General features: G+C 41.2%; 1 protein-coding gene across 1 annotated transcript in view; it reads right to left on the bottom strand.

Moving 5' to 3' along the window:
• MED12L (mediator complex subunit 12L) overlaps positions 1–23227 on the bottom strand; it is a 340943-nt gene that overhangs the window by 301917 nt on the left and 15799 nt on the right. Inside the window, exon 4 of the mRNA XM_086674526.1 lies at positions 6866–6970. Coding sequence (XP_086530652.1) covers positions 6866–6970 — 105 coding nt within the window. The remainder of the gene's footprint in view (positions 1–6865; positions 6971–23227) is intronic.

The raw sequence follows: 23227 nt of genomic DNA, 5'->3' as shown, positions 1-23227 counted from the left end.
GTTAAGGCTCATGAGTCAATAATTAGTCTATAGGCTGGAATACAGTTGTAAAAATTAGTAAAGTTTATCTACACTTTTTCTTTTTTAAAATTTTTTATTTTTGAGATGGAATGAAACCTGGCCATTTGCAGCAACATGGATGGAACTAGAAGGTGTTATGCTAAGTGAAATAAGCCAGGCAGAGAAAGACACTCATATGTGGATCTTGAGAAACTTTACAGAAGACCACGAGGGAGGGGAAGGGCAAAAAGAAAAATTACAGAGAGGGAGGGAGGCAAACCATAAGAGACTCCTAAGGACTAACAAACTAAGAGGAAAGGGGGTGATGGGCACAGAGGAGGGATGTGCCCTGGGTGTTGTTGGGAATGATCACTGGGTGTTGTATGGAAACCAATTTGACAATAAATTATATTTTTTAAAAAAATAATAGAAGGATATATATTGTGCTCCTAAAAAATAAAATAATTTTTTTTATTTTTATTTTTTTAGAGAAACAGTGTGAGAGCAGGGGAGAGGGGTAAAGGGAGGGATGGAAGGAGGAAGGGCGGGGGAGACGGGTGGTAGAGAGAGAATCTTAAGTAGGCTCCACACTCGGGGCTAGATCCCACAACCATGACATCATAACCTAAGCCAACACAGAATCCGACACTCAACCACTGTGCCACCCAGACACCCAGCTAGTATGCTTTTTCTTAATGTGAATTGCCATTCCTTGATCTTTGTGATTTATGGACAATAAAAAAAAGTCTATTTTGGTGTGTTGATATAATATGGTAATAAAAACTTAGAAGAATTGGAAAAAAAATTTGAGCTTTCCTTTTTTTTTTTTTTTTTAACAAAAAACTTCATGGTATGTTTTAAGTAAATGTTTGCAGAACGTTGCAACAGAAAATATATTAAAAGTGAAAATGTAGCAATTATAGTTGTCTAAATACAAGCAACCAATAGCAACAAATTGTTTAATTTTAAATTTCTCAATCAATATCTAGTCTTCACACCAAGAACTTAAAATACCTACTTACACAGATTGTTTCATATTAAAAAGTCTCTTACTTGCAATTATGTATGAGTATTTAATCATAATAAATGTATAAAAATGTTTTTAAAAACTAGTCAGCGATCTGTTTTATAACTATGTATTTAATAACAATGGAACAGGTGACTATATGTCTTATGTCTACATCTTAAACCCTGTGAACTGAATATTGTAAACTAAAATTCCCTAAAAAAAGAAAAAAGAAAATCAAAATGAACGTGCACTTAATTTTATATTCACATTATTCCAAACCTAAAAAACCAAATAGCCTCATTCCCAAGTCCCAATGCCTACCTCCAAGTAACCACTTTGCTTAGTTTCATAGGTCTTTCCGGTGTTGCTTCAGGTGAATACACATGAACACAAATAGGTTATTTTTTCTTTTTTATGTATGTACCTCTTTATGTGCTTTAGTACACGTCTAAGTCTTCCACATCTATCTATATATGGAGAATTTCTCATTTATTTTTACAAATAATGCACTGTGTGGGGTACCACATTTTATTGAATCAAGCCCCTGTTAATGGACACTTGGAGTGTTTTTTCCAAACTCTATTATAGATCACATTAAAATGAACAATCTTTCCTATTTGTCATTTCACACATGTACAGCTACAGATTTCAGATAAATTTCCAGAATTCAGATTGTATGATTCTGAAATTTTAATCAGCATTTGTTAAATTGCCCTCCATAAGCTTTATACCAATTTGCACTCCATCAGACAAGGTAGGAGAGATAAAGTTTAATTTAAAACTTGTTTCCATCCACCCAAAGCTATTTTGAAAGTAATTCATTTCATGAGAAAATGGAAAAAAGTTTAGGGACTACAGTATAGTTCATGTATTCCATATTTATAAGATCAAATTCCCTTCAGAAGGTTTGAATCCTTGAGTAAATCTCACAGGAAGGGTTGACAGCAGCAGAAGTTGTAATGGATGTTATTTCCATTTATTCAGTTATTTAAATTGACATAAAACTTGATACAACAGAATTGTTTGGCAGTTCGTATCAAGAGACACACAGCAGTCATACTTTCTGTTACGGACCGAATTGTGTTACCCCAAAATTCAGATGTGGAAGCCCTAATCCCCAGTATGATTGCATTTGGAGACAGGGCCTTTAAAAGCGGTTAAGGTCAAATTAAGTCTTAATGGTGGGGCCGAATCCAGTGGACTGGCTTGCTTATAAGAGGAAGAAACACCAGAAATACATGCACACAGAGAAAAGCCCATGTGAGGACACAGTGAGAGGCCAGCCTTGCACAAGCCAAGGAGAGAGGCCTCACAAGAACCCAGACCTACTGACACCCTGATCTTGACTACCAGACCCCTCAACTGTGAGAAAATAAATATTCTCAGAAAATCACATTTCTGTTGTTTAAGCCACCAGTTTGTGGTACTTTGTTATGATGGCCCTAAAAGACTAATACACCTTCTACCCAAGTGACATGCTTCTGGGAATTTACCCTAAAGAACAAAAGCTACATGTTCAAATATGACTACAACCTCTTCATAAATAACCTTAAGAAATTGGCAACAGGCTGGGGCGCCTGGGTGGCGCAGTCGGGTAAGCATCTGTCTCTTGATCTCGGCTCAGGTCATGATCTCACAGTTTGTGAGTTCGAGCCCCTCATAGGGCTCTCCTCTGATGGCACAGAGCCTGCTTGGGATTCTGTCTCTCCTTCTCTCTGCCCCTTCCTGCTTGTATGCTCACTCTAAATAAATGAATAAATAATCTGTTTAAAAAAAGAAAAAAAAGAAATTGGCAACAGGCTAATTGCTGTATACTAGCAGTTTCAGGTCATTCTAGAACATAAACGATGGCATGTTCGTTATCTGTCCATCAATAATTATTAAAATGAATACTTCCGGCCTCAAGAAAAAATATATACCAAATGATGTTACTTTTTTAAAAAACATAAGGAAGACAAAAAAATTCTGGAGGTGGATGGTGATGACAGTTATACCACAATGTGACTTAATGCCAAAGAACTGTACATCTTAAAATGTTAAAATGGCAAGTTTTGTTTATTTTACAATTTTTTAAAAATGCCAATTACAGTATACACATAATTGTAGCTGTGATGTTAAAAGCGTATGAAGATTGGAAAAAGACAAAACTAAAAACACTGTGTTCAGTTGATGGCACGATCATCTGTAGAAAATGCCTGTTCTCTTTCACACTGTTTAAATATTTCAGTTGATTAGCAAACTGTCAATTACATGTGTGTACATGTGCAAACAAAGAGATCTTAAATGATACACAAACCTCTAACAATGGTTATTTCTGGGTAAGGAGAAGAAAATATATTCTTTTCATTTTTATGTATGATGCTTTCAATTTAATATTTCAGTATTCAGAAAATAAAAACAACTCAAAAAGGATGAAAAAAAGCAAATTTTAAAAGAATACACACAGAAACAAATAATTCCACCCATATACGTAATTGTTAACATAACCACACAGAAAAAAATTTTTAATTCAAAAAATTTTGGGAGCACCTGGATGGCTCAGTCGGTTGAGTGCCCGACTTCAGCTCAGGTCACAATCTCACAGTTCACGAGTTCAAGACCCATATCGGGCTCTGTACTGAGAGCTCAGAGCCTGGAGCCTGGTTCAGATTCTGTGTCTCCCTCTCTCTCTGCCCCTCCCCTGCTCACACTCTCCCTCTCTCTCAAAAACAAATAAAAACATTTTTTAAAAATTTAAAAATTTAAAAAAAGAGGGGCGCCTGGGTGGCTCAGTCAGTTAAGCGTCCAACTTCAGGTCAGGTCATGATCTCGCGGTTCGTGAGTTCAAACCCCGCGTCAGGCTCTGTGCTGACAGCTCAGAGCCTGGAGCCTGTTTCAGATTCTGTGTCTTCCTCTCTCTCTGACCCTCCCCCGCTCATGCTCTGTCTCTAAAATAAATAAACGTTAAAACATAAATAAAAATTAAAATTAAAAAAAAGAAAAATTTTATGACAACGACTCTATACCCTTAATGAAAATTAATCTAAGGACAAAAAGTATTACAGGAAAATTATAAATTTTACATAGTAACTTTGTTGTTGGAATAACATTGGTATAGTCTATTCTAGAACTTTTTTATGTGTATTTTAAGACAGAGTAAATAAATACATTGAAATTACTGAAAGCCAGGGTTCTCACTTTGGGAGAAGAGAGAGAGAAAGATGGAACATAAAACAGGATAAACCCTGTGATATTGCATAAGAACTGGTGGATGGATGCAAGGAAGGAAAGAAAAAGGAGAGAAGAGAAGAAACAAATCTATGTGTTGTTTCCCATCTCTGTCCACTGAAATGACCTACACGTTATGATACTCTAGAAGCAATCAGCATGCCAAACATCCAGATCTGGGCTGGGGCACAGAAAGAACATGAACCTAAAATACATTATTATATCAAAAATGAGGAAACGCTCAAAGAATGATGGAGGTGTCAAAAGCACCCAAGAAACAGGTTAAAGGTGCTCTCCCCCCACAAAGTAAGAGACAATTTAAACACCAAAATGAGAAAAGATGACACATCAAATATTAAAGAGTCCAAGGTTCAAAGAGATACTAAAATATGGGGGGTCAGTGCACCTGGCTGGCTCAGTGGGTGGGAAATGCAACTCTTGATCTTTGTGAGTTACAGCCCCACGTTGGGAGTGGAGATTACTTTAAAAAAAGAAGGAAGGGTCGGGGCGCCTGGGTGGCGCAGTCGGTTAAGCGTCCGACTTCAGCCAGGTCACGATCTCACGGTCCGTGAGTTCGAGCCCCGCGTCAGGCTCTGGGCTGATGGCTCAGAGCCTGGAGCCTGTTTCCGATTCTGTGTCTCCCTCTCTCTGCTCCTCCCCCGTTCATGCTCTGTCTCTCTCTGTCCCAAATAAATAAATAAACGTTGAAAAAAAAAAAAAAATTTAAAAAAAGAAGGAAGGGGCGCCTGGGTAGCGCAGTCTGTTAAGCGTCCAACTTCAGCCAGGTCACGATCTTGCGGTCCGGGAGTTCGAGCCCCGCGTCAGGCTCTGGGCTGATGGCTCAGAGCCTGGAGCCTGTTTCCGATTCTGTGTCTCCCTCTCTCTCTGCCCCTCCCCCGTTCATGCTCTGTCTCTCTCTGTCCCAAAAATAAATAAACGTTGAAAAAAAAAAAAAAAAAAAGGAAGGAAGGAAGGAAGGAAGGAAGGAAGGAAGAAGGAAGGAAGTGTTTGGGGCTCTGGGAGAAAGAAAGAAAGAAAGAAGAGGGGCGCCTGGGTGGCTCAGTCAGTTAAGTGTCCGACTTCAGCTCAGGTCAGGATCTCTCGGTCCGTGAGTTTGAGCCCTGTGTCGGGCTCTGGGCTGATGGCTCAGAGCCTGGAGCCTGCTTCCGATTCTGTGTCTCCCTCTCTCTCTGTCCCTCCCCCATTCATGCTCTGTCTCTGTCTCAAAAATAAATAAACGTTAAAAAAAAAATTTTTTTTAATAAAAATTAAAAAAAAGAAGAAAGGAAAGAGAAAAGAAAGAAAAGGAAACAAAAGAAGGAAAGGAAAGGAAAGGAAAGGAAAGGAAAGAAAAGAAAAGAAAAGAAAAGAAAAGAAAAGAAAAGAAAAGAAAAGAAAAGAAAAGAAAAGAAAAGAAAAGAAAAAAGAAAAGAAAAGAAAAATGGAAGTGTTTGGGGCTCCGGGCTGGCTCAGTCGGTAGTGCAGGCTCTCTCTTAATCTCAGGGTGGTGAGTTGAAGCCCCACGTTGGGCGTGGAACCTACTTAAAAAAATAAAATAAAACAATAAAAAATAAAGGGCAGGGGGCCTGGGTGGCTCAGTCGGTTGAGTGTCCGACTTCGGCTCGGGTCGTGATCTCACGGTTCGTGAATTCGAGCCCCCACAGCTCTGTCAGCACAGAGTCTGCCTCGGATCCTCTGTCCCCTTCTCTGTCTCCCTCAAAAATAAACAAACATTAAAATAATAGTAATAATAAATAAAAATAAATTCTAAAATGAGATGTCCATTTACACAAGAATGGCAATAATGTATGAGAAAAGACAATTGGAAAACCTGCATTTTGCAACTGCCAGCAAAATGAATCATTCAGCAAGCATCATGAACTGATGATAAAATCACACGATGAAATTTTATTGAAGAACAGCATATTCACTTGGTCTCAAACTATCACCTGAAAGAGTCTACAACAAGGAAAAGATAACTACTTTTACAACATAAAGAGAAGACACCACCTTTGGTGCTCAAACTCAGTATAACCAGTAATGGGCAAACTGGCATTGTATGACTGCTGATATACAATATAGTCTTCTTACCAAAAATATTTAACCTGAAGCTTATCATGAAAAACAATCAGACAAATCTAGAATATAGGACTAGAATATAAGACAAATGTATCTTTTTTTAATGTTTTATTTATTTTTGAGAGAGTGTATGTGGGGGAGGGGCTGAGAGAGGGGGCAGAGGGTCTGAAGCGGGCTCTGTGCTGAGACCAGCAAGCCCAATGCAGAGCTCAAACTCATAAAAGTGAGATCGTGACCTGAGCTGAAGTCAGATGCTCAACCCACTGAGCCACCCAGGTGCCCCTGGATGGCACTCTTCTAAAATGGCAACTCTGAAATCCCCCAAAAAAACACCACCATGAGAAAAGGTGGAGCTCAATCCTGTACCAGGTTACAATAGACTGAAAGGACATGACAACCAAATGCAATGCACGATTCCTAACTGGGTCCTACAGCAGGACAGTATGCAAGATATCCTGGGAATCCTGAATATGGATTGTGGTTTAAATAACACTAATTAATCAACATTAACTATCAAGAGTGTCACACACACTTTTTCAGAAGGTTTAGGAAATAGACAATTTGCATTACCTTTGATGGGTTAATTACAATATTTCTGGCTGAGCCATGTTCATCTCCAGTAAAGGCTGGCTGATTGTTGAAGCCTTGTTTCACATTCACAGCAGTAAGTTCATCCTGGTCAAGAAAAAGTATCAATTAATCAGAAGGACATAAAAACTCCAACTTAACCCGATAACACTGCAGCCTAATGACCGACTACACTATACTCTGGAAAAGACTGTTGAACACACATCAAAGAGAGAGCAGAAATTCAAAGTTTAAAACCAGTACACAAACATACAGAGAATGATGAAGTAAATGTGGCAAAATATTAACAACTGTTAACTTTAGGTAGAGGGTACGTGGGTGTTCATGACACTCTTCTCTTAATTATTCTGTAAGTTTAAAATGTTTTAACAAGTTAGGAAAAGAAAAAAATGAGCAAAAACCCTCCCCACATGCAGAAAACATAAAATCCCAGAATCTGTATACTGGAATTGTTTCTAGAGACCCTATAGTTGGGCTCTCCCTTCCCTGCCAGCCCCTATGCACATCTCTATTTTATGTTCAAGAAAAATGGCTCACTCCACTTACCTAAGACCCCATAGCAAGTTAAAGACAGAAATGAAGGGTTCATAGGCACAAGCTTTATAATAAACACAACACCATGACCAGCAACATGTGAAGGAAGTTTAGGGCTTGCAAAATTCTTCCGTACATGTTGGCTCACTTGATGATATTTACCAATTCCAAGGTAAACGGTAAGTAAGGATCTTCATGCCCATTTATAAACAAGAAGAATGAGGCTCCCTAAGCTAGCACAGTAACTGGACAGAGCCAGCACTGAAATGCTGTCTCCTCAACCCAAGGCTAGGAAGAGAAATCTCCACGACTCCATGCCACCAAAGTACTAATGCCATATGAAAATGTGGTCTAAAAATATGTAGCTACAACTCATACTCTCCTTAAAAACATCTTCTACTGGATATAGGAAAAAATATTCTTCCCAAGGTCACATCAGAAATAGCCCAAGGCTTTAAAAAAAAAAAAAAAAAGAGAGAGAGAGAGAGAAGGAGGAGAAGAATACAACCACCACTTTATCCAGCCCAAATCATTGAGCTATGGAACTAAATCAGAGTTCCTAAAATATAGACTTGAAAGAGTAAAGGGGAAAAGTTGAGTAAATGAAGCTACCTTCTCTTCCCCTCACTCTAAACGAAGAAAAGTTCTTAGTTAACTGTTGGGGTAATGCTAGCCATAGCACAAAAATGAGAACATATACTTAACATATACTCCGTAGTTGCTGCAAGTAGAAAATGAAAAAAAAAAAAAAAAAAAAAAACAACTGATCAAAGTCACTGCTGTGATGAAGCAGAAAGCCTTAGGACAAAATAGTTTATGACATATAAGCACCTGAAAGGTCAGCCTGGCTGAGAGCCGAGGTCTCTTGGAGACGTGCCATGGAACTTAACTTAATTGTGTATATACTCTACCTAACATCTTGGCAAGCCACTGTTTTGGCAAGCTTTCAAAAGACCCCACTAAAGGAAGTTTAGCTCTATGATAATCAAGTCTCCTCCAAGCACGAAGGTCACTGAAATCGTGACCTGCACAGAAAATGAGTTGCATACACCTATCAACACTGAGTCTCAAACTGCTCCCACTTGTTCAAACTAATTATTTGAAAATCTAGGGCAAAACTACATAATGCATATTATAAGTCAGAAAGGCATCAGTCAACTTAAAGCGAGTGCGCTAACAAAATTTCTACAGTCTCAGAGTCTAAGAAAGAAGGGGGACAAATGGGGTCAGAAAGGAAATGGGATGAGAAAAATGAATTTTTATCTTTGATTTACCATCAGAGTATTACAAGAAACATTAATTGAGTAACAGCATATGTTTTTACTAGAAACACATCTGGCTTAATCAAGAAGAAATGTGTGAGGCTTTCAGGACCAGTTAGTTCCATTTAAGGCTGCTTCGCATTCTATTCTAAAGGTACACAGACTCAGCTGCTCACCGTACTTGACTGCTAACTGCTAGCCTGGAGAGATAGGTTCTGCAAACATATGCATGCATGCACACGTACACACACTCCTCAGAAGAAAAAGAACATGGAACCGTGGTTACTGGTCAACCATATCAGATTTTCTTCACACTAAGATCCACACAGGTACTGCTGGAAGCCTTGAGTTCTAAGAACATTTTATCTTGTATTCTAAGTGGCACAAAAACACTTCCAGAACCTTCATCACTACCAATGCCCTCTCCGAGTCAGGGCCCCCATTAATCTCATGCTTGGACATACCAATGGCTCCTAACTGGTCTCCTTGCTTCTACGACTGCCCCCTGGAAGGCTTTTTCAACACAGCAGCCACAGGGAGCTTTTTAAAACTTCAGGAAGACTATGTTACTCCTGCTCAAAAGCCGCATTAACTCCCCAACTCTGGGTATAAGCAAAGGCCCTACGATGTCCCACAAGTCCCTAATGCTATTCCCTTTCTGACCTCATTCCTCACCCCACTTGCCTTAGCTGACTCGACTCCAACCACACTGGTCTTCTTGCAGCTCTTCAAGCAGGCCTGCTGGATGGCCTCTAGCCTCAGGGCCACTGTGCTGTCTGTTCCCTCAGCCTGCATGGCTTTCCCTGGTATCCACACGGTCAACTCTATAACCACCTACGGCTTTGCTCAAATTTTTATATTCTCAACCAGGAATCGGATGACCCTATTTAAAATTTAAACTGCTCACCCTGTCCTCTTCATCCCCAGCATTCCTAATCGGCCAACAATCCATAGCACTCACCACTTAAAATGTCCTGTAATTTACTTACAGTGTGTACTGTCTCCCCCACCACCAGGAAGGTCCCTGAGACCAAGGGTCTTTATTTTGTTCACAGAGGCATGTCAAGCACATAGAGCAGTGCCTGGCACAGAGAGCACACATAGGAATTTGATAAATATTTGTTGAAACAGTAAGTAAGTGAGGGGCACCTGGCTGACTCAGTCAGTAGACTAACTTTTTATCTCAGGGTCGTTAGTTCAAGCCCCATGCTAGGCATGGAGCCTACTTTAAAGAAGAAAAAGAAAAGGAAAGGGGCCTCTGAATGGCTCAGCTGGTTGAGCGACTTCTGAACTCCACTCAGATCATGATCTCGTGGGTTTGTGAGCTCGAGCCCTGCATCAGGCTCCTCATGCTGACAGCGGGGACCTGCGCGGAATTCTTTCTCTCTTCTTCTCTCTCTGCCCCTCCTGCATGTGCTCCCTCTCTCTCAAAATAAACAAACTAAAAAAGGAATCAATTCTGAGGGTACATATCTCTTAAAAAAAAAAATGAAAGAATAAATGAATGACAACCTGATTTGAACAATTAACTTAATGAGTATATTCTGAATCACTATTCTTTGACTTTGGGGCCCATAATTCTATTTGTATTTATGATAGATCTACCTCATCACCCAGAGCAGTGGCTCTCACCCATCAAACTCAATGCACCATCCCGAAAAAGAATTATTTTATAACACCCTTTTTCTGAATCTGAAACGAAATTGATAAACAATAACTATCCGGTACCAGTATATATTTTTTTTAACAAATTAATATAATGCCCTCATTCTAAAAAGAATTTTTAAGTAAGTTATGATAACATAGGTATTTGAATATGCACAGGTATACAACACAAGACCTTCACTACTCAAAGCACGGTCCACTGGCCAGAAGCCAGCAGCAGTGCCATCAGCTAGGGCTTGTTAGAAATGCAAAATCTCAGGGTGCCTGGGTGGCTCAGTCAGTTAAGCATCCGACTCTTGGTTTGGGCTCAGGTCTTGATCTCAGTTTGTGGGTTCGAGCCCCACATCAGGCTCCGCTCCGACAGCTCTGACAGCTTGGAGCCCGATTGGGCCTCCCTCTCTCTCTCCCTGCCCCTCTGCCCCTCCCTGCTTGCAGACGTACACTCTCTCTCAAAATACACAAAAAAATAAAAATAAATAAATAAATAAACGTGAAATCTCTATCACAATGCAAATGCAAATCCCCCATCACAATCTGTATTGCAACAAGTTCCCAGGTAATTCATGGGCACCTTAAACTTTGAGAAATGAGGCCCTAGGAGTCATGAATAAATTGTTGTATTTGTTCCTATACCTAGAATCCCTACAATGCAGTAAATACAAATGCAGACATCACACATGTTCTATTGTCATTTCAAATGGTCAGGAACAGCATGATACAACTTTTCAGAAAAAGTGAAAACTCTTGGTAAAGTTTCAAACTAATAAAACAGAATTCCCAAATTTATTAAAATGCAGTGTTATATTCCTCAGAAACTCAGGGTATATTAAATGTATATTAAAATCATGCAAAAAAAAATACTTGGAGATCATATGTAAACAGAGTCCCACCTGGAATAGAGAGGGGGGAAAAAACAAGATTTAGATGGTCCAGTAGCACATCTGACAGCCCAGTGGGATGCAACTGTCCCTTAAGACTCACTGTCCACATTAAGGATATCTAGCACACCTGGCCCTGCCCACTAAATGGTCATAGCTCTCCGACAGTAGCAACAACCAACACTGCCCCCACCGGGTTCCACAACCCTTCCATTGGGGACCAAAGACAGGGAAGGGCTGACTTTACCCTTTAGAGGCCTGCTTCTGAAAAGAAGACTTGGAGGCTCTAGGTTTAGGAAACACTGAGCTTCACATTGTCAAGGGTCAGCAAGAGTCCAGCCCCTGCTGCAACATCACAAGGGGCTGTCCTCTTCCAGCTCTCTACGCACCTTCCTAGCGCTGGGAGATGTGGCTACAGGTGGAGATGATGCTATGGGAGGAAGGCTAAATGGAAATACATACAAGAGAGCAGTAGGTGAGAGCCCAGAGTCTGCGATCGCACTGTCCAAATTTGAACCTCCAGTTCCTGTAAGAGTGGCTCTAAGCAACCTTTGCAACTGTTCCTGTCCCTCAGTTTCCTCAACTGTAAGAGAGAGATAATAATAGTTTCCACTCTTATCTCCACATCCCAGTTGAAGGAAATAAAGCAGAGAGGTTAACTAGCCCAAGATCATACAGTGGTAAACAACTCCAAAGAATCCATGGTTTCTGACCACCATACTATATGAAATGGTCAGCAATTAGTAGTACTTCTGTTTTTATCCTATTTCTGGTTCAGGAAAGTGGTAACCTAAAGCTCCAGGAAGCACTCACGTGTACAAAATGTCTATTTAGGAAGCTAAAAAGACCTGGCCTTAAGAGGTGGTTCTGAAATATTTGTGTACATAAGAATACCACGGGTTTTAACACAGCTTCCTGGGCCTCATCCCCAGAATTTCCAATTCAGTAGGCCTGGGGTGGGGCCTGAAAATCTGAATTTCTAACAACATATGAATGAAGTATGCAAATCCAGGGACCACACATAAAGAGAACCACTGACATAAAGATTTGGAGTTTGTGGCTTCTAGAAAACCAGGGCTCCCATGCCCAGCATCAGTGCTGCAGTCACCATCAGGAGGAGGAAACTATACATCCAAAAAAGGCTGGTCCGAATTCTCTACATCTCCCTTGCCCTACTACAAAGGTGCAAATACAAAGCAATACACACACACACACACACACACACACACGTATATGTATAGGTATAGGTATATGTCTATGTATATAAAGAAACTAGTGCATAAAGCTTTCTCTTTCACACTTTTGCTTCTCACAGACCCAAAACAAATAAAAACACCAAGGCCACCATATACTCAATTACATCAGGATGCAAACAGCCAAAACAGAAGCTGTGTTTAAGGTTTACTGACAGAAAACTTTAGGTCCCCTAAGGGAAAGGGAGTAAAAGCACAAAGCATCACAACCAAAATATGCACACTGGTAGTTTATTTCCTTAAGTTTCTGAAAAGCGTGAAAGTCAATGGCAAGAATTTAAACAATGAGTTAAAAGTCAATTTCAAATTCTAGAGTGTTTATTATTGTTTAGCCAGTATTTCTCAAACTCTGCTCATGCACCAACACACCTCTTTCAAAGAAAAAATATTCTCTCTGACCTGAGAATGTCTGCAGACCCCAAATGGGGAAAATGGGTTAGGACATGGATACTTAATGGCATTAGGCAGCAAGAAGAGACACAGAACAAGAAGTAATGTGTGTTACATGAACTCAAACAACAAACTTCTATGATGCTTTGCTCTGAAGGCCTTTGCCAAATCTAATCAGAAAAAAAGTAGAAGGGAGAGAGTCCAGATTTTGGAAAGCATGCCTCTACAATCCCCATGCCAGAAGCTGTATGGGACACAAATAGCTTCCTCTTGCACTTGAACCTCTTCAAAGATTTTTCTAAATAAGAAGGTAACCACCAAAATTCTAACAATGGTTCTTACTGAGATTTAAACTTCTTCTGCCACACCTCGTCAATGATTTATAATAGAAGCATCAGCTGCTACTTTGCCTATGTGCAAGGTGAGACAACTAAAACCCCAAAACCTTAGGGGCACACCCAACCATTAATCAGGGTCTCATTCTTACGCCTACATTCTGGGCACTGGATCAGCAGAGCTACTCTTTTCCAGTAAAAGGACTCCTTATTAAAAGGTTGAAAAATTTCACATTGTACAACACGGGGAATAAAAGGAAAAAAAAAAGTACTTGTAGTTAACCATTGGGGAGAGGGGGACAACTATGCATTCAGAGAGTTTTTTAAATGTATTTATTTATTATCAACAGCATCAAGGGCAAAATATTGCATATGCAGACCAATGTTTATATGTGAGACCTCATATTTACTCAGCCAAGAGACGATGCTGGCTGAGAATATAAATTCACAGTCCTCACCTGGTGGCCTAGGGCAGCACTGCATCAGACCAAGGTACATATGAATTTCAACAGGCTCAACACAGAACCGGTCCGAACGTAGCCTCGACATGGAGAAAGGCAGACTCTCAACCTCTTGTCCTGGGTTTCTACTGAAATAATAAGCCTTAAAGCAATTTCAGGGAGACAGGCACCCAGAAACAAACAGAAACAAAATCCTAGAAATTGTCCCACATTCATATGGAAGACCAGGATTCACTCTGTACCTTTGCATTCTATACTGACACACAAACCAGATCTTCAAGGCCTTGGGTGAACTCTGAACGCACCCATAAATTTCACACATTTTCCTTGAACTTCATAGAATAATCTTATTTTTTGGATCACTTTCAGATAATCTTTTAATTTCAATAAAATGCTTCATTGGGAAAGTGAAAATATTTTGATACTAGTTTGTAAACTGGTTAAGCTCTTTCTCAAGAAAAAAACAATAAAGGTCAATTTTCAATGATCATTTCAAAGGCAGAAAATAAATGCAGACAAACACATACACAGATGCACACATACACACAAGCACACACATACTTAACCTCCTCCAGACTTCTCCTCTAACCCACAGAACATGTGCACACATGCCCTGTTTAGTCATCTACTTGTGTTGAACACACTAACTCAATGACTGTTCAATGAACTGGGCAGAAATGTCCACCCGGAATAATACCGCAGAAGTAGAAAAAAGTCCCTCTATGCACTAGTCAGGCAGACTGTGTTCGCTATGATCTTACCCAAACAAACAAAATCTTAAAACACAGCTTTCTAACTATTTTTCCTAGCCTTGTACAACTCTCCTGAAAAAAGCATTCTCTCAGACCCCTGAGGATGTCTGGGCACCCCATTTTGAGAAACAAGGCTGTTATCTCCAGCATGGGTGTACTTAATGGTCTTTGGGTAACACCTAGAGTTAGCAGGTATAAATGGCCCAAAAGAAAAGGGATTGATCTTCCTATCCTCATGCCTCATTCCTAACCGATTCTACTCAGAATTCTCTCAAAACATGTCTCACATTCACTCCTTCCTTTAAAATACTACAGTTCCCTCTGTAAACTGTGGCTGCTATCACAGTGGGTCCTGGCCACTGCTTCTCACGTATTTCCCTTCCTGTCTAGACTTTTACCTGAATCCATCCTGCCCACTGGCTTCCTGATGAATCTTCCCGAAACAAGTTTTCTTATCTGCCCTCCACTATGCAAAAGCCTCCAAAGGCTCTCTACTTTTTTTTTTCTTCTGTTCCCCAGAACGGGCTAAAGAATAAAAGCATGTAACACGAGATTCTACAAACCCACAGTAGCATCCATGGGGCTTCTCTCCACTGAACTCGGGCCCCAAATCAAAACACAATTACCTTACACAGGCATTAAATGCCATAAACAATCAAGCTCCACTTCTCACTCCCACTTCCATCCTGAGCATCAAAATCACACGGATTTGAGTTTGAATGCAGAGCCCTTACCTGTGATTGGGAACGAGGTAAGCGACCTCTCTATACCTCAGTTGCTTTGTTTGAAATGCAGCAAGAATAACTCACAGGGTTGAGGTTATATAAGATAAAACGTACAAAGAGTTTAGCACAGTGCCTGGCCCATATTAAGTGCTCTATAAATGGTGGCTACTGTTAGAAAAACTTACAGCTATATTTTATTTTTATATTTTAAGTCATTTAATCTACTTGACTATTATATTCCTTCCCACATACGTCATCTTTTCAGCCTCTAAGCCTTACATAATGCCATTCCCATCCCCTGGAGTACATTATCATGAAATCTTCTGCCTTCTTCAAACCACAACTCAGGGCTCCCCTTCACTCAATCAACAAATAAATTAGTATACAGCACTGAGCTAAGTACTGGGGGTCCCAAAGTGAGCAAATTACAAGTGATAAATGCCCCAAGGAGAAGCATTACCTGCTCAGGACACACATTATAGCAGCTTCACAGTCTGAGAAGTCAGGCAAGAATTCCCTGAAGTGGCCTTTGAGCCAAGTTCTCCTGAGAAGTAGGAGTTAACTAAGAGGAAGACTTTATAATGGTGAGGTTGACATTTTGCATAAAGTGATACAATATTAGCTCTAAGACTGAAAAGTTAGGGATGTATATTGTACTTCCTAAAGAAATCACATGCACACACCAAAAAAACAAAAACAAAAACAACACAATGTAAGGTGGTATAACTAAAATATCAATAGGTAAATTAGAAGAAACTGTTTAATAACCCAAAAGACAGCAGGAGACACAGAAAAAAACAAATAGTAAAATGTGATATCTAAATCCAACTATATCAAGTTTTATTAAATAATTAAATGTTAATAGACTACGATTCCAGTTAAGAGAGATATTGTCAGAATGGATAAAAAAGCAAAATCCTATGGAAACAGCCAAGTATCCATCAACCGATAGGTGGATAAAGTGGCAAATATATATAGATAGATATGTGTTTGTGCACACGTACAAATGTGTATAATGGAATATTACTCAGCCATAAAAAAGAATGAAATCTTGCCATTTGCAACAACATGAATGGGAGCTAGAGAGTATTATCCTAAGTGAAATTAGTCAGAGAAAAACAAATACATGATTTCACTAATGTGGAATCAAAGTAACAAATGAGCAAAGGGGGATAAAAAAGGAGAGGCAAACCAAGAAACAGACTCGTAACTATGGAGAGCAAACTGATGATTACTAGAAGGGAGGTGGATGGGAAGACAGGTTAAATAGCTGATGGGGATTAAGGAGTGCATTTGTATCGAAGTGTTGAATCACTCTGAGTTTTTGGTTGTGAGTTCAAGCCCCACATTGGGCATAGAGTTTACATCATCATCATCATCATCATCATCATTTTTAAATAAATAAATTATAAAGGTAAATTGACAGTAAATGGATGGGAAAGATATCAACAGTGCAAACAACAAGCCTAAGAGTGCTGGAGTAGCTATATTAATATTGGACAAAGTAGACTTCAGTGCTCCCGGGTGGCTCAGTGGGTTGAGTATCCGACTCTTGATTTTGGCTCAGGTCATGATCTCAAGGTCCCTGAGATCAAGCCCCACGTAATGCTGTGCACTGACAGGGCCAAGGAGGCTTGGGATTCTCTGCTCTCTCTCTGCTGGCTCACAAGAGTGGAGTCTCTTTCAAAATAAACAAACATTTAAAAAAAAAAAGACTTCATGGGCGCCTGGGTGGCTTAGTCGGTTGAGCATCCGACTTTGGCTCAGGTCATGATCTCACAGCTTGTGGGTTCGAGCCCCGTGTCGGGCTCTGTGCTGATGGCTCAGAGCCTGGAGCCTGCTTTGGACTCTGTGTCTCCTCTCTCTGCCCCTCCCCCACATGTGCTCTGTCTATCAAAATTGAATAAATGTAAAAAATAAATAAATAAAAGACTTCGAGATAAAGAGCATTATCAAAGATAAAGGAGGACAACTCACAATGATAAAAGGGTCAATTTATCAGGAAGGCAAAGCAATCTCGAGCATACAGGTACCTAAAAAGAGGGACAGGAAGAGCATGTATAAATAGACTGCAGGGTTGAGAAAATCAGAGAAAGAATGCTATCATAGCAGGAGCAGAAGGGACTCGGGTGTGACCTGAGGTTAAGCAATGGGTGAGGACAGACTACACAGGATATTATGAACCAAGTGAAGACCTTCTATCTTTATCACAAGAATAGTAAAGGGTTTTATGTAGAGAGGTAAAGTCATACAACTTGAATAAATCTGCAGTGTGGTCAAGTGACTGGAGTTGGGTCAGATTAAATGGGAGGATGCAGCAAGGGGATGGAAACTAGTCAGCAGGCTCTCCTAAGAGTTGGGACATCAGGAGTGCCTGGGTGGCTCAGTCAGTTAAGTGTCCGACTTCAGCTCAGGTCATGATCTTGTGGTTTGTGAGTTCGAGCCCCGCATTGGGCTCTGTGCTGACAGCTCAGAGCCTGGAGCCTGCTTCAGATTCTGTCTTTCTCTCTCTCTCTCTCTATCTCTCTCTCTCTCTCTGCCCCTCCCCCACTCACACTCTGTCTCTCTCAAAAATGAATAAAAGTTAAAAAATTGAAAAAAGAAAGAAAATTTGTTTAAAAAAAAGAAAAGAGTTGGGACATCAGATGACAGTAGCTAGGACCAAGATGGTGGTGATTAGAGGTAGAGAGAGGGGAAATATAAAGGGCTATTTAGGAGGGCTACTCAACAGGGCTTTTATTGAAGTTCTAGATGGAATGACAGAGTGAGGTTGTCAAGAAAGAATATCACCCAGATTTCTGGAATGGTAATATCTCTTAAAATAGAAGGGCGCCTGGGTGGCGCAGTCGGTTAAGCGTCCGACTTCATCCAGGTCACGATCTCGCGGTCCGTGAGTTCGAGCCCCGCGTCGGGCTCTGGGCTGATGGCTCAGAGCCTGGAGCCTGTTTCTGATTCTGTGTCTCCCTCTCTCTCTGCCCCTCGCCCGTTCATGCTCTGTCTCTCTCTGTCCTAAAAATAAATAAACGTTGAAAAAAAAAAAATTAAAAAAAAAAAATAGTATAAGCAGTGTTGGGGGGGGCGGGGAAGGGCTGGAAAGAAGAGGAGCAGATCACAAGTTTTGTTTTGTTTTGTTTTTATATGGGGAGAGAGAGAGAGCAGGGGAGAGGGTAGAGAGAAAAGGAAAGAAAATCCCAAGCAGGCTCTGTGGTGTCAGCACAGAGCCCAACGAGGGACTCAAACCCAACTGTGACATCTTTTCCTGAGCCGAAATCAAGAGTCGACGCTTAACCTGACTGAGCCACCCGGGCACCCCCACAAGTTTAGTTTTAAACATAAGTTTGCGGTAGCAAACAGAACAAAATGTTTTTATAGGCACTTAAATATACAAGTCTAGAGTGCAGAGAAGTCTTGGCTGGCATTGTAAAGTTTGAGTTGTCTGAATATAGGTAGTTCCCGAGACCTGCAATGGCTGAGATAACCTATGGAGAGGGTAAAGTGAGAAAAGACAAGAATCTAGGACAGACCCCACAGAAAATCCAGTACTGATTTAATGGCTGGGTAAGAGAGGAAAAGTCTTCAAGGAGACTGAGATGGCACAGGCCAGAGAAGAGAAAAGGAAACCGAGAGTGTTTTACCTCAGAAGCTGAGAAGACATTGCTTCACCAACAGAGAGCTCAACAGGAGTAAGTGCTACTGGGAACGTGGCTATCACCTGTGACCTCAGTGAGGCGTGTCTCAGTGGAACGACGAAGGCAAAAGAAGCCAGACTGGAAGAAGCAGAGGAAGAAGTATGCAGTGAAGGAGATGGCACATGGGATGCTTTTGGAAAAGTTTGGAGAAAGAGGAGAGAAATGGGAAAATGGAGCCATGAGGTAGAAGGGAGATCTACGATGGGTGGGTCTTGTGCATGTTTTCACAGCACCAGCAAAAACCCACCAAAGGAAATGGTTGAAGATAACAGAAGAAAAGGGAGAAATGGCTGATGGCTTGAGGTTCCTGAGAAAACAGAAAGGGACACCTAGGACCTCCTTAGCCAAGACCCAAAAAGACAAAAATCTAGTACCAGACCAAGTGGGGATGTACAGAGGAGGATCTAGGTAGACACACTGCTTATACATTGACTTGTGTACCCCAAAAGATATGTCAGTCCTAAACCCTACACCTGGGATTATGGCATTATTTGGAAATAGGATCTTTGCAGTTATAATTAAGGTCACAATGAAGTAGGGTAGGCCCTAATCCAATATGGCTGGTGTCCTTATAGGAGAAAAGACGTAGAGGGAAGAAAGAGGCAGAGTAGAGCTAGGAGCTACAACACGGCAATGCCTGAGGCTACTACAAGCTGGACAAGGCAAAGAACTATCCTCCCCTAGAGGCTTCTAGGTGTGACCCGCCAAGAGGAGGATTCCCAACCTCCAGGAGAATAAATGTCCAGTTTTAAGCCATCCAGTCTGTGATACGTTGTGAGGGGAGCCCTAGGAAACTAAACACACCGGTAGGGAAGGTAGGTGGGGAAGCTCTGCTCTATCCCTCACAGCAAGACTACCCTCCAACATCAGGACACAGGAGAGGAAACCACTGTAGAGTCTACAATAGCTGAGAAAAGCAGCATCACTTGGCTCTATGTAAGTGGACACCCCGGCTGTCCCCCATCCCGCACCACAGAAATAGGGGCTGATTAATTTAGATCTCCTCTGCGTAAGGTGTCACATGATGCCTGTGTGAGAAAAAAAAAAAAGTCGGGGGGGGGATACCCCATTGCAGCCCATTGCAGCCAAAATGCCACTAGCCTCCTGAAGAGGGCCAAAGGAGGAGCCAAACTGACTTAAGGGATGCAAGACTCCCCTAAAAGGCAACCTAGCACTTCCTCCACCCTCACCAATGTCTCCAACACCAGGGCCACATTTGCATCAAAGCCGCATCTGAAACTCAGCTCTTTACCTCCACCCTCATCTACATTGCTATTAATATTTACCCCATCCAAACCACACCTGCAGGCCATCAATCAGTAACTATGGGGACCCACAAGAAATCAAAGAATAGGAGCTCAACACAAAACAGCAAGTCCTTCACACCTGTACACAGTAGCAGGCAAAAAGAGTACAAAAGAAAATCATGGCAATAATATTACCACTCCCTGGCCCTTAAGTAGCACATTCATGTTGATCTTCATAAACCAGTGGCTTAGGCAGGATAGGTCCTCATTTTATAAGGTGTGAACTTGAGGCCAAAAGGTGGACAGAAGTGAAATGCTTAAGTGGCCACGTGAGGACCAGGTCCTGGTAGGGGCAATGTGTCCCCCAAGACAATGACATCTTTGAGAACAGTGTGGTTCCAACAAACCTAAATTGGAAGGAATCCAGGTTCCCTTTTCTGTGAAATGGACATATCTCCACCGACCTCACATGCCTGTTGTAAAGAATAGGTGACAATCACGTCAGACACTCAGCAGGGTAACACTTGAATCATTTGTATGGCCAGCACATATAGGCCCAAATCATACACATGACCAGGTACTCAGTAACTTGCCAATGAACTGGATGGGAATATCCACCAAGGATGATGTGTTGAACACATGCAGTTCTCAAAGGTGTGGATTCCCCATGATGAAAGCCCCCCCCTCCTCATAAGTGCCCTAGTAAGGCAGTCCCTCCCCATTTTAAAGTGGGAGAGTCTTTGATTCAAATTGTATCTAAATATATTTAGCATTTACTCCACTCTTATCTAAATAATTGTATCCATTAATTCACATTCAAATCACATTCAAATGTACGTCATCATCCAATATCAAACACCTGGATGTAACTCTCAGAAATTCTGTAAGAAAACTGCCTGAGAAAAATACTTGAACTTTTAGATTTGCATAATCATAAAGGAGAAAAGAGGACTTGAGGTGTCTAGTAGTTTATCCCACCCAAAATTGTATTGAAGCCAGCCTCAAAAGGTAGTTTTGCCTTTAGAGCCCCCATTGCTCAGGTAAGTCACAATCCCATGCAGTTCTTACACTGTGATCACATCTCCAGTAAACTCTTCCTGTAAATCATATTTTTCACTTAGCACTGAGTCTGCCTCCCACTGTGCTAGGTGACTTGAGGGCAGAGAACATAACACAAGTCATGGTTTCTCTCCTCTGAAGTTAACCGGCCAGTGAAGTGATTCACACTTACCCCCTAACCTGACCCTTTTTGTTTATCATTCTACCCCACACCTAATGACATCCCCGACCCCATGCTAGGCAAACACCTATAGGAAGGAGTGTTGTGCAATTTCTACCAAATGAATTGCTAATCCATAAAGAAAAACTTCCCAGGTCATAGGGATAAATTGGGTATAGGAAAAATCAAAGTGACACTGCACATCATCGTTCTTTCTGCCTGGAAAAGAAGGGAGAGAGACTGGGAGTTTCTCTTTGTTGTTGGTAATGGTGGCAATTTTGTCCATTTGTTTTAGGTCAATTACTGGGAAAAAGAGAGGCTAACCTGCTATTTTGAGCCAAGTAAACAAATGTCCCTGGGTCCACCTCTGAAAATGTTGTCTGAAAGTTAACCTCTGTTAATCTCTCTCAGCCTCCACCCTTTTTATTTTCAGGAGGATTACTCATTCCCACTTCTTCCAAGGAGCCTAGCCAACCTTCCAAGCAATTCTGGTGATTAACCACCACTAAAGTAGCCCAGGAGTAGGTGAACAACAGGTAACAAAGGCAAGATTTAAAGCACGGGACAGGTAGTATAAACCACAGCTCCACAGGCCCTTTTAGTAAACCAGTTCAAGCCTGAAGTCAAAGGGTGAATGGGTAAGGGAGTCTGAATATTCACTACACTTGGCAATCAAGTAATTCTAGATATTCATCATATGTATCATTAAAGACAGCACAAAAATGTCACTTTGAGGTCCTCCAGCAACAGGACCTACCATCGTAGCTGAACAGTGTCCAAGAAATCTGAGTGTTTTCCACATTCCTCTCATTTCTTTTGACCAATTTGTCACCAACTGCCAATTCTTCTTCTCCAGTCCTATTTAAAGCCCTGATCAGTGGGGTTCTTTTTACTTCATGCTTTGGTTACTACAGCCACCTCCCTCGCAGCCTCCCCGGCTCCCACCAGATTTATTAGGCATGAGCTAGTGAGATAAATCCGACAGCAGGACCGTGTGAGCTCCTCACCAACCCCCCCCACCCCCACCTGCCAGGACTCCAAGACTGATCTTCAGAGGCACTAACCCTCTCTTCCCCTGTACCTCAATACTCACCCCACCTTCAGCTTTTTATTATGAAAGGGTGCAACCTGTCCCCATTCATTCACATCCTGCCCCTCACACCCTGCTCCCTCCACTGAAACCTCCAAGCATTCCAATCCTCTCTTTTCTGAACTCATGCAGCATTTTTAGCCTCACTATATATAGATAATAGTTTTACAGCATGGGCTCAGAAGTCCAGCTCCCAACTCCATCATTATGCAGCTAACCGACTTCAAGCAAGTTAAGTAAGCCCACCTCCCACCCAGTGCCTCAGTTTCTTCATCTATAAGAAGATTAACAACACCCACCTCAGAGGGGTTTGTGAGGCTGGCATAAAACCAAATCTGTAATGCATTCAGGATAACCAACACAATCAACACTACCTATCATGATATAATGTGGTACTTTATACACCCCACTGAATATATGGATTATTCCTCAATTTTAAAATAAATTCATACACCCGTCATTTTCAAATGTTTTATGTGGGTCAGTGAACCAGACATTAATTTCTTGTTTTTAAATATTTATTGGAGATTATTTATTTGAGAGAGACAGAGACAGTGTGCATGGGGGAGAGGCAGAGAGAAGAGGAGATAGAGAATCCCAAGCAGGCTCCATCCACACTGTCAGCACAGAGCCCAGTGTGGGGTCTGAACTCACAAACCGTGAGATCATGACCTGAGCCAAAACCAAGAGTCGGATGGATGCTTAACTGACTGAGCCTCCCAGGAGCCCCCAGATGTTAATTTCTTGAGCAGTGCTATTCAGTGTGGTCCATAGCTGTTACTGGCCCTCAAAAAGAAAGATGCAAAAACTAAAAGTGTTTGGAAAATTTTACAGCAATTTGACA

The sequence above is a fragment of the Puma concolor genome, chromosome C2, assembly GCF_028749965.1.
Source record: "Puma concolor isolate L17-30 chromosome C2, mPumCon1.1.hap2, whole genome shotgun sequence".
Lineage (NCBI taxonomy): Eukaryota > Metazoa > Chordata > Mammalia > Carnivora > Felidae > Puma > Puma concolor.
The sequence above is the reverse complement of the archived record's forward strand: the minus strand, read 5'-3'. Positions and strand labels throughout refer to the sequence as shown.